Consider the following 12,404-nt stretch of genomic DNA (forward strand, 5'->3'; position numbering starts at 1 on the left):
AACTATAAACAGCCAAACTCTGTGTGTGTGTCGGGGGTGGGGGGAGTCGCTGAATGTAGATCTAGAGAACAACTGTGTTTATATAGTCACTTTATTAGAACCAATTAAAATATGAAGTGCTATAGCATTTATTTTTAAATAAAAATTCTTTCTTATTTTTATAAAGGTATAACATTCATAGCAATATGTCAGTAAATATGGATACACACAAATTAATAAAATGCTTACAATCCAATCTATATAGAATAGCCTTTCAAACAACATGGAACTTTAAAACAGGCCTGGTTTATTTGCAGCTTGTAGTAAAGTTTGTGGCTCTTTTTGTGTTATAACCATTAATATTGTCAGTCCAGCTGTGCATGTGAGTGTGTGTATGGGTATATGTGTATACAGATGTTATAAATTTCTTTATGAGAAAGACTTGCCGGGGGTTCTTCCCTCAAAATGTGTTTAAGGCGTTACTGTAATTCTGTGTATAGTTACAGAAGATTCAGGACCACTTAATTTTTTATTATTTCTAAAACTAGAGGCCTGGTGCACAGAGTCATGCACTGGTTGGGTCCCTTGGCCTGGCCTGCGGAGATCAGGCAGAAACTGAGAGTTTGACATCCCCCAAGGGGTCCCAGATTGCGAGAGGGCGCAGGCCAGGCCAAGAGACCCCACTGGTACATGAATCCGTGCACCACGCCTCTAGTATGCACATAAGATCCTTGGTTAATCTCTTCCCACCCTCCCCCCCTTCCCTCTGAGATTCATCAGTCTGTTTCATGTTTCCATGCCTGTGCATTGAGTATCTGCCCCCTGGTGGTCAGTGCACATCATAGCTTCAGGTTTAACAATTGAGAGGTCGCTTAGGCATATATATATATATATGTGTGTATATATATATATATATATATATATATATACATATATATATATATATATATATACTAGAGGCCCGGTGCACAAAATTTGTGCACGGAGCGGGGTTCCCTCAGCCCAGCCTGCACCCTCTCCAATTGGGGACCCCTTGGGGGATGTCCAACTGCCAGTTTAGGCCCAATCCCTGTGGCCTAAACCAGCAGTTGGACATCCCTCTCGCAATCTGGGACCACTGGTCCTAACTGCTCACCTGCCTCCCTGCCTGATTGCCCCTAACTGCCTCTGCCTGCCAGCCTGATTACCCCTAACTTCCCTCCCCTGCCGGCCTGGTTACCCCCAACAGCCCTCCCCTGCCTGCCTGATCTCGCTCCCAACTGCCCTCCCCTGCAGGCCTGATCTCGCCCCCAACTGCCCTCTTCTGCTGGCCAATTTGGATCTGATTGGTTGGATTCTATGACAATCAGTGTCAATAGCTCCTCCTTCTAGGTAGCCATTGGCTCCCCACAGCACCCACATTTGGTTCTGATTGGTCAGTTCCTATACCAGTCAGCATCTCTGGGCCTATCAACGGGGCCTGATCAGAAAGGTGGGGCAGAATAAACAGTGGGGGCCTGGAGAGAAATGGAGGTGCGGCCACTGGCCAGACTGGGAGAGAAAGAGAGAGGCAAGTGCTGATCAAAAGCTGCCACAGAGGCAACGGATCAGTCCCTGCTTCTCTCTTCAGGCCTCTCTCTGGCCCTGATTCGCAGCCCCCTCAGCAGTCAGTGCTGGGGCACCACGCCTGCAGCAGAAGCAGTCAGCCACAGCAACCCAGCGCTGACTGCAGGACTGACTTCCGATTGGTTGAGCCTCGGTCATTACTGGTCATTACAACCCAGGGTTTATATATTTTAGGATATAAATGATATATCTCTCTTGAATTATTCCTTGCAAGACTTCTCTTTAATTTTATGCTTTCTGTAAAATAGAGTTAGTAAAGACTCTATACTTGCCTCTAATATAGGGTTATTAAAGATGGAGAATATAAGAAATAGCTTAGAGATAATCTGCCCCAAATCCTTCATTTTACAATGTAAAATTATTAAGGACAAAGAGGAAAGTGACTTAAGTGAATGCTCTGAATTCATAATGGTAACTAAATAAAAAGGAGAGTCTATTAGTGTGAGTCCAGTGCTGTTGGTTTATACTGTGTATGAGTATAACTAGTTCCTGTATTTCTCACAGTTCAGAATCTGAGGAGCTTGCATTGCCAAATTAATTTTTATGCTAAATTTCTTTTTTTAAATCTTTATTGTTCAGATTACTAAAGATTTTCCTCTTTTTTCCCCCATAGCTCCCCTCCACCCGGTTCCCACCCCACCCCAGGCCCTCACCACCCCATTGTCCAGGTCCATAGGTACTGCATACATGCATATAAGATCTTTGTTCCATCTCTTCCCTCACCTCCTCCCCCCTCCCCCCAGAGAATTGTCAGTCCACTCCTTTTCCATGCCCCTGGTTCTATTACATTCACCAGTTTATTCTGTTCATCAGATTTTTTATTCATTTGATTTTTTATTCACTTGTTGATTAATATGTATTTGTTGTCACTTTGTTGTTCATACTTTTTATCTTCACCTTTTTTCTTCTTCTTCCTCTTCTTAAAGAATACCCTGCAGCATTTCATATAATACTGGTTTGATGGTGATGAACTCCTTTAGCTTTTTCTTTTCTGTGAAGCTCTTTATCTGACCTTTAATTCTAAATGATTGCTTTGCTGGGTAGAGTAATCTTGATTGTAGGTTCTTGCTATTCATCACTTTAAATATTTCTTGCCACTCCCTTCTGGCCTGCATAGGTTCTGTTGAAAAATCAGCTGACAGTTGTATGAGTACTCCCTTATAGGTAACTAACTGCTTTTCTCTTGCTGCTTTTAAGATTCTCTCCTTGTCTTTTGCCATTGGCATTATAATTATGATGTGTCTTGGTGTAGTCCTTTTTGGATTCCTCTTGTTTCAGTTTCTCTGCACTTCCTGGACTTGTAAGTCTATTTCTTTCACCAGGTAGGGGAAGTTTTCTGTCATTATTTATTTTTTTTGCATTTTAATATCTTTATTGATTAAGGTATTACTTATTTGTCCTCGTCCCCCCATTACCTTCCCAAACCACCCCCCTACAGTCATGCCCTCACCTACTGTTGTCTGTGTCCACTGGATAGGCTTATATGCATGCATACAAGTCCTTTGGTTGATCTCTCCCACTTACCCCTACCCTCCCCTACATTCCCTCTGAGTTTTGACAGTCTTATCAATTCTTCCCTGTCTCTGGATCTCTTTTTGTTCATCGGTTTATGAACAAAATGTTTATGAACATTATTTCCCATAGATGAGTGAGATCATGTGATATTTATCTTTCTCTGACTGACTTATTTCACTTAACATAATGCTCTCCAGTTCCATCCATGTTGTTGCAAATGGTAGGAATTCCTTCTTTTTTAATGCAGCATAGTATTCCATTGTGTAGATGTACCACAGTTTTTTAATCCACTCATCTGCTGATGGGCACTTAGGCTGTTTCCAAATCTTAGCTATGGTAAATTGTGCTGCTATGACCATAGGAGTGCATATATCCTTTCTGATTGATGTTTCTAGCTTCTTGGGATATATTCCTAGAAGTGGGATCACTGGGTCAAATGGGAGGTCCATTTTTACTTTTTTGAGGAAACTCCATACTGTTCTCCACAGTGGCTGCACCAATCTTCATTCCCACCAGCAGTGCACGAGGGTTCCTTTTTCTCCGCATCCTCACCAACACTTGATGTTTATTTATTTGTTGATGATAGCCATTCTGACAGGTGTGAGATGGTACCACATTGTCATTTTGATATGCATCTCTCGAATAATTAGTGACTTTGAGCATGTTTTCATATGTTTCTTGGCCTTCCTTCTGTCTTCTTTTTTTAAAAATTTCTTTATTGATTAAGGTATCACATATTTGTACTCATCCCCCCCATTCCCATCCCACACCCCTCCCCACACATGCCCCCACACCCCTGTTGTCCTTAACCGCTGGTTAGGCTCATATGCTTGCACACAAGTCCTTTGGTTGATCTCTCCCCTTTACCCCCACCTTTCCTTACCCTCCCCCTGAGGCCCGACAGTCTGATCCATGCCTCCTTGTTTCTGGGTCTGTTCTTGTTTATCAGTCTATGTTGTTCATTATTTCCCCTAGATGAGTGAGATCATGTGCTATTAGAAATACACTTATAAGAACCGAAAATGAGACAAGCAATAATGGTTATGGTGACAGGCAAATGAATCAGTATGTAGTGAGTTTCTTTCTGGGCCAACAGTTCTTTTGAGACCCAATTTCAATGTCCAACAGTTCCTTATGTGTACATGTCAGCACTGACATTTCAGTTCTGGATGGTGGACAAATGGTGGTAATTCAGGTCCGACTCTATCTGGTTTGGTCCTGGGCAACCTGCAGTGATGCACAGCTGCTAACTGCTAGTATGGGAAGGCCACATCAGCGTCTTCCGTCTCTGGACTGCTTCTCTTCTGTCTTCATGGCTGGAGTAGTCCTGTTGATTCCTCTTTGTTGCTAGAATCCACATGGTCTCGGAGTTGTTTTTGCTTTCAGCGGCATTCTTTTGGAGGTGGAGGTCTCAGGGTTCGCGCATCTGCAGCTGGGGTGGCAGGTGTTCTACCAAAGTGGCTGTAGTGACCAGGTTTGCTTCCGAGACCAGACTGGGTGGTGGTAAGGTTAGGATTCTAGTCTCTAGCATTTCCGTTCTTAAAGATGGCGGGGTCTCTGTGGACTGGTGTCCTCCATGGAGTGTTTGCAGAGGCCGCGGGGTTTTGCCAACCAAGACTGCCTGGATTGGATGCCCCCTGGTAGAACTGCAGGGTCTAACTGTCCCTATTTCACTCACACACACACCCACACACGTCCACACACACCTCTATCACTCCATCACTTGATCACACACTCACCCTCCCTGCCTACCTGCCGGTCGCCATCTTTCCAGGATCTCTCCCTCCTGTCTTCTTTTGAAAAGTTTCTATTTAGGTCCATTGCCCATTTTTGATTGGATTGTTTATCTTCCTTTTGTTAAGTTGTATGAATTCCCTGTAAATGTTGGAGATTAAACCCTTATTGGTGATAACATTGGCAAGTATGTTCTCTCATGCAGTGGGCTTTCTTGTTGTTTTGTGGATGTTTTCTTTTGCTGTGCAGAAGCTTTTTATTTTGATGTAGTCCCATTTGTTTATTTTTCTTTAGTTTCCATTTCCCTAGGAGCAGTATCAGTGAAGAAGTTCTTTCGGCATATGTCTGAGATTTTGCTGCCTGTGGATTCCTCTAATATTTTTATGGTTTCCCATCTTTAACGTTTAAGTCCTTTATCCATTTTGAGTTTATTTTTGTGTATGGTGTAAGTTGATGGTCTAGTTTAATTTTTTTGCATCTATCTCTCCAATTTTCCCAACATCATATATTGAAGAGACTGTCTTGACTCCATTGTATGTTCATGCCTCCTTTATCGAATATTAATTGTGCTCAGTGGTTTGGGTAGATTTCTGGGTTCTCTATTCTATTCCATTGATCTATATGTCTGTTCTTGTGCCAGTACCATGCTGTTTTGAGAACAGTGGCTTTGTAATACAGCTTGATATCTGGTATTGAGATCCCACCTACTTTGTTCTTCTTTCTCAGGATTGCTGGAGCTATTCGGGGTCTTTTTTTTTTATTCCAGATGAATTTTTGGAGAGTTTGTTCTAGGTCTGTGAAATATGCTGTTGGTATTTTAATGGGGATTGCATTGAATCTATAGATTGCTTTGGGTAGTATGGACATTTTAATGATGTTGATTCTACCAATCCATGAACACGGTATATTATTCCATCTGTTTATGTCTCCCTGTATCTCTTTTTTCAGTGTCCTGTAGTTTTTCTGCATATAGGTTTTTTACCTTCTTAGTTAAGTTTATTCCTAGGTACCTTAATTTTTTTGTTGAGATAGTAAATGGGATTGCTTTTTTAGTCTCTCTTTCTGTAAGTTCACTATTGGTGTATAGAAATGCCATAGATTTCTTGGAGTTAATTTTATATCCTGCTACCTTACCAAATTCATTTATTAAGTCTAATAATTTTTTGATGGAGACTTTAGGGTTTTCTATGTACAGTATCATGTCATCTGTGAATAAGGACAGTTTTACTTCTTCTTTTCCAATTTGGATGCCTTTTATTTCTTCTTCTTGTCTGATAGCAATGGCTAATACTCCCAGTACTATGTTGAACAGGAGTGGTGAGAGTGGGCATCCCTGTCTTGTTCCTGTTCTTAGGGGAAATCGTTTTAGTTTTTGTCCATTGAGTGTGATGTTGGCTGTGGGTTTATCATGTATGGCTTTTATGATGTTGAGGTATGATCCTTCTATTCTCACCTTGCTGAGTTTTTAATAAAGAAAGGGTGTTGGATTTTGTCAAATGCTTTTTCTGCGTCAATTGATATGACTATGTGATTTTTCTCCCACAATTTGTTTATGTGAAGTATCACATTTATTGATTTGCGGATATTGTACCATCCTTGCATCCGCAGGATAAATCCTGCTTGGTCATGGTTTATGATCTTTCTGATGTACTGTTGAATCTGATTTGGTAGAATTTTGTTGAGAATTTGGGCATCTATGTTCATGAGGGATATTGAACTATAATTCTCTTTCATTGTGTTGTCTTTATCTGATTTTGGTATTAGGGTGATGCTGGCTTCATAGAATGAGCTCGGAAGTGTTCCTTCCGCTTGAATTTTTTGAAATAGTCTGAGGAGGATAGGTTTTAGTTCTTCCTTGAATGTTTGTTATAACTCTCCTGTGAATCCATCTGGCCCCGGGCTTTTGTTTGCTGGAAGCTTTTTGATGGCTGCTTCAATTTCTTCTGAGTTATCTGCCTATTGAGATTTTTAGATTCTTCCTGATTGAGTTTGGGAAGGTTGTATTTTTCTAGGAATATATCCATTTCCTCCAGGTTGTCCAGTTTGTTGAAATAGAGTTGTTCATAGTATTTTTAAACAATCCTTTGTATATCTGTGGGGTCTGTTGTTATTTCTTCTCTTTCATTTCTGATTTTGTTTATTTGGTTCCTCTCTCTTTGCTTCTTGGTGAGCCTTGCTGGAGGTTCATCAATCTTGTTTATCCTTTCAGAGAACCAGCTCTTAGTTTTGTTGAGTTTTTGTATTTTTTTTTTTTTGGTCTCTATGTTATTTATTTCTGCTCTAATCTTTATTATCTTCTTCTTTCTGCTCACTCTGGGCTTTTCTTGTTTCTCTCTAATTCTTTCATTTGTAGAGTTAGATGATTTACTACCATTTTTTCTTTCTTTTTGAGGTAGGCCTGTAGAGCTATAAACATCCCTCTAAGGACTGCTTTCACTGTGTCCCATAGATTTTCGATTGTTGTGTTTTTATTGTCATTAGTTTCCAGGATGTTTTTAATTTCTTCTTTGATCTCATTGGTAATCCAATCAATATTTAATAACATGCTATTCTGCTTCCAAGTGTTAGAGTGTTTTGGATTGTTTTTTATTGTAGTTTATTTCTAATATTATGCTATTGTGGTCTGAGAAGATGCTTGATATGATTTCATTCTTCTTGAATTTGAAGAGACTTTGCTATGTGCAGTGGGAGTATTGCACCCCCCAAGTGTCACTGAAGAGCTTTGACACCAAGATGTGAGGCTGCTGTGGGTTGTTAGGGGCCACGCTCACCCTGGGTCAGTCACAGGCGCTTAATGTTGCCTTGTGTGCACACCTAGAATCAGGGACCCTGCCTGTGCCATGTTGAAACAGAGAACCCCCTGGGGTGTGCCAAAAATCAAAGTCCTCTAGTGCATGTCAGGAGTCAGAGTCTCCCTGTGTCTGCGCCAAGAATCGAGTATCAGAGTCTCTGTTGCTTGGTGCTACCTTGCACCAAGAATGAGGGTCCCTGTGTGCACATGCGCCAAGAATTGGAGTCACTGGCTCTTAGTGTGAATGTACTGGGAATCAGGGTTCCCAGGCACATGCGATGAGGAACAGAGTCTAGTCACTGGTGCTTATTGCCGCCTCTTGCATGGAGATTCAGGGTCCCCGATTTGCTTGGGAGACCGGGTTGCACAGTCGCACTGTGTTGGCAAGAGGTCACGTGGTTTTGCACTGCGGGGAAACAAACTCCCCGTGTCCATGCACCCAGGCTCAAATTCAGCGCTGCCACCCTGTGTGGGCACAGGGTCTGGTCGTGGGAAACAAACTCCCCAAGTTTGCACATTCAGGTTCAAATTCAGCGCAGTCTCCCTGCTTGGGTGCAGGGTCTGGTCGTGGGAAACAAACTCCCCGGGTTTCCACCCCCAGGCTCAAATTCAGTGCTGTCTCCCTGCATGGGTGCAGGATCTGGTCGCAAAAAACAATCTCCCCAAGGATGCGCACCTATGCTCAAATTCAGTACAGCCTCCCTGCTTGGGCGCAGAGCCTAGACGCGGGAATCAAATTCCCTGAGTTCGCACGTTCAGGTTCAAATTCAGCACTGTCTCCCTGCCCTGCGTGGGCGCGGGATCTGGTCGCAGAAAACAATCTCCCCAAGGATGTGCACCTAGGGTCAAATTCAGCACAGTCTCCCTGCCTGAGTACGGAGCCTGATCACGGTAAACAAACTTACCCTGTCGGACACCAAGGCTCAAAGTCAGGTAGAGCTGCCACTGCTGTGTGTGTGCAGAAAGCCCTATTGTGCGGCTGGGGTCTGGCAGTTCCTATGCTGCTGCCGTGGGGGCAGCAGGAGAGGGGGATTGGCTTTGTGACTCACAGAAATCTGTGGCCAGGTTGCCTGAAGTCTTGGTATCCCTGGGTCTGCAGCTGTGGTTGCAGGTCTTCTACCAGGGTGGCTGTAGAGTCCCTGTTTGCTACTGAGACCAGACTGGGTGGCAGAAAGGCCAGGATCCTAGTCTCAAGCAGTTCTGTTCTTTAAGATAGTGTGGTCTCTGTGCTGCTGGTGGCCTCCCTGGAGTTTTGTGGTGGCAGCTGGGTTTTGCCGTCTAAGACTGCCCGGATTGGCAGCCCCTTGGAAGACCTGCAGTATCTAACTGTCCTTATTTCACTCACACACACACCCACACAAGTCCACACACTCCTCTATTGCTCCCTCACTCTCTCTCACATTCTCCCTCCCTGCCTTCCTGCCGGTAGCCATCTTTTTCCCCTGTCATTATTTCTTCAAATAGGTTTTCAATATCTTGCTCTCTCTCTTCTTCTGGCATCCCCATAATTCGGATGTTGGTATACTTGAAGTTGTCCCAGAGGCTCCTTACACTATCTTCCTTTTTGGATTTTTTTTTTCTTTTTGCTCTTCAGGTTGTGTATTTTCTACTTCCTCGTATTTCAAGTCTTTGACTTTATTATTGGGATCCTCTACTCTACTGTTGAATCTCTGTATATTATTCTGTATTTCAGTCAGTGTATGCTTAATTTCTGACTGGTCCTTTTCCATTTTTTTGGCATTGTCACTACGATCCTTGAAGGTCTCACTAAGTTCCTCAGAGGTTTCTAGAAGATTCTTGAGTAACCTAATAACTGTGGTTTTGAACTCTATATCCAGTAATTTGATTTCTTCCATTTCTTTCATTTGTGACACATTTATTTGTCTCCGCATTTTGGCTGCATCACTGTGTTTGTTTACCTCCAGGCCAATTGTCTGTGAGGACCACCTGTGTCTACAATAGAAGAGCTGCTGTGCAGGAGACACTCTTATGGGCAGGACTTTCTTCACTGGGGCTTTGGTGCTCACTGAATCTGTCCCTTGAGTGTGTCACTTATGGATGTGAAGAATTGTAATTTGCCATGGTCTCACACTGACCATTGGGTACACTGGCTCTTGGATCTCCAAGGAGGTGCAAAGTCAGTCACTGCCTGGGGCCACCCAGCAGGAGCTACAGAGAGATCTGCAGATTCCTCCTCTTTGTTTGAGGTTTGGAAGTGCCCAGATGAGGCCCAGCTATGAAGCAAGGCAGGCTGCTGCAGTCCTGGCCTTTGCCTTCTTTTGATAGCTTTGGGGCTTCATGACCCAGCTGCAGTTTGACAGGTTTTAGGCTGAGAAAGGACTGGCCATTCATATACAAAAGCCTCTGCACATGGCTTGGGTGGGGTTGTAAATTGGATGGGGCGTAGTCTCAGGGAATCCTCAGGGTGGACAGCAATGGCTGCCAAACAGCCCTGCAGTGGGGAGGTCCCAGCTCAGGAACAATGACTGCTGCGATCACCTCTGTCAGGAAGAAGCCCAATGCCAGACAGTCCAGTTTCTCCTCGTAAGTGTCTGGGACTCCCAAAGTTTCGCCCAGCACTGGAGCTCAGAGCAAGCGGGAGCTTTTATCTCCCTCCCGATTAAAAAAACGGCATACCCTGATGCCAGCCTATTCTGCCTCCACGTCTCCATGCCTCCTACCAGTCTCAATGTGCTTTCTTCTTTACTTCTCTAGTTGTAGTTCTTCTACTCAGCCAGCTTTCCTGTGGTTCTGGATGATAGTTGTTCTGTCTTTTAGTTGTAATTTTTATGTGCTTGTGGAAGGCAGCAATACAGGTGTTTACCTATGCCACCATCTTGGTGCTCCTCCTTTGCCAAATTAATTTAATGGATTAATAATATCAGCCTAACTTGTCTCTCTTATTCTCATCGTTGGAAGGTATACCTGGAATTTCAGGGCCAAAAGGTTACCAGGGTTTGCCTGGAGACCCAGGGCAACCTGGACCGACTGGAAAACCTGGATTACCAGGATTACCAGGTAGGTATAATAGACCACCTGTAGAAATTGGACAGCTGATCCTGAACCCTAAAAAATTAATTATGTATTTGTCATGTGTGATGATATTTTGGATATGGTCATGGCAATATCCTTGAATAGCTACTGAAACATGGTGTTCTCCTTTAGCAAAAATGTTGCCATTTGGCCCAAGTATCAATAGTCAAGACATGTAGGATATTTTGCTTTGGTATTGTTTTCTTTTTGTGGTAGTAGCAGAGTTTTACAGAATCAGAAGTATATCCAAGTAAGGTGCTGGGTTTTATTTACATAAATTGCAGCATAAGTAAATAAGACAATTATCTAGTAGGAGCCTTCAGACAGGGTCAATAATTACGCCATGTTAAACACATGATTTTAAAAATAGATGCTTATTTTTTTTAAAGTTTCAAGGGATGAAAATTTTATAACCTACCTTGGTAGTCTGTTACAGTATTAATCACCCTCTTACAGTCAACATAGATTTTTTTTCTTACCTCTAATAAAATTCTTTCTTGCTGAATTTGAAGCCATTTTCTTTTACGTGGGCCCCTAATGAATAAAGAGGACCTGGTCCTGTCTTCATAAGAACGCTTGAGGTCCATTATTCTGCTTTAGACTCTGCACGACATTGCCTTGATGTAGTTGGAAAAGGAAATTATCTTTCTTTATATCCTTCACTTCTTCTGCTTTCTTGTCCCCAATTTAAAGCAATTGTGAAAGAAAAAATCAATGAAAAATTGATTAAGGCAACATTGGGGACCTTAGAGCTCAAGCACCTAAGCTCTAAGAAGAATGTGTAAGCAGAGCAGCCATGACTGTTGGAGGTGACAGTCCAGAACCTCTCCATCAACACTTATCTACCCCTGGCCTAATGTACTGGGTTATATCATGACAGATTACCACTTTCCTCTTTTTGCTCTCACATAATCAGAATCTACATGGGAAAGCTACTTCTGAATATTTTAAAAACAGATTCATTATGTTGTATTCATCTGTGATTAATACAGTAAAGCGTATACACATAATGGGACTTCAGGGTTTTGTAATAGTTTTTGGCAAGAAACAAGGTGTCCTTGTAAAAATTTTGCATTTTAAAAATAAATTTGTATTATGATACCTCTATTATTGAGATTATATTGTAATATGATCTGAAGGAGATTTTTTGCCCATTTTATGCTAGGTTAAGTCTTTGGAACTTGATCATGTATTAAGATTGGGTCCATCTAATTCCATACGTGCATTTTAATTATGATCCATTCCAGGAAACCAAGAAGCCTCAATATTGATGACTTGTCTTAATTTTACCAATTTGACATTTCTAGGTCCCAAGGGTAGCCCTGGTCTCCCTGGGGAGCCAGGACTTACAGGACCACCTGGACTAAAAGGAAACATAGGTGATATGGGATTTCCAGGTGAGTAATGAACTCTCCCAAGTATTCAGATCCACTACTGGAAGATAGTTCACTATCTTTGTTATCAGAAAAGAGATTGGTGTGGATAGAATCAAACTGAGACAATATCTAAGTTAATTAGTGGGAAAAGATGTCTCATTATACAAAGATTTGAACTAGGAATTAAGGGACAGAGCTTTAAAAACCTTAAAAGTAAAATTTTAAGAAACTTGTATATTTTTTCCAGCTGTACCTCCTTTCACTTAAACTTCCTGTAGAATAGGCTTTTATAAGATCCTGATTATAAAGCTCATTGTTATACAGCAGAATTTGTAGAGTTATTTAAAAAAATCTTTTGTTTGGTTATATGC

The 12,404-nt window shown here is 42.1% G+C and overlaps 1 protein-coding gene across 1 annotated transcript in view; it reads left to right on the top strand.

Moving 5' to 3' along the window:
• Window positions 1–12,404, top strand: part of COL4A5 (collagen type IV alpha 5 chain) — a 325,412-nt gene that overhangs the window by 238,766 nt on the left and 74,242 nt on the right. The window contains exons 34-35 of the mRNA XM_079764916.1: window positions 10,544–10,642; window positions 11,965–12,054. Of these exons, the coding sequence (XP_079621042.1) occupies window positions 10,544–10,642; window positions 11,965–12,054 (189 nt within the window). The remainder of the gene's footprint in view (window positions 1–10,543; window positions 10,643–11,964; window positions 12,055–12,404) is intronic.

Source organism: Cnephaeus nilssonii, assembly GCF_951640355.1.
Source record: "Cnephaeus nilssonii genome assembly, chromosome: X".
NCBI lineage: Eukaryota > Metazoa > Chordata > Mammalia > Chiroptera > Vespertilionidae > Cnephaeus > Cnephaeus nilssonii.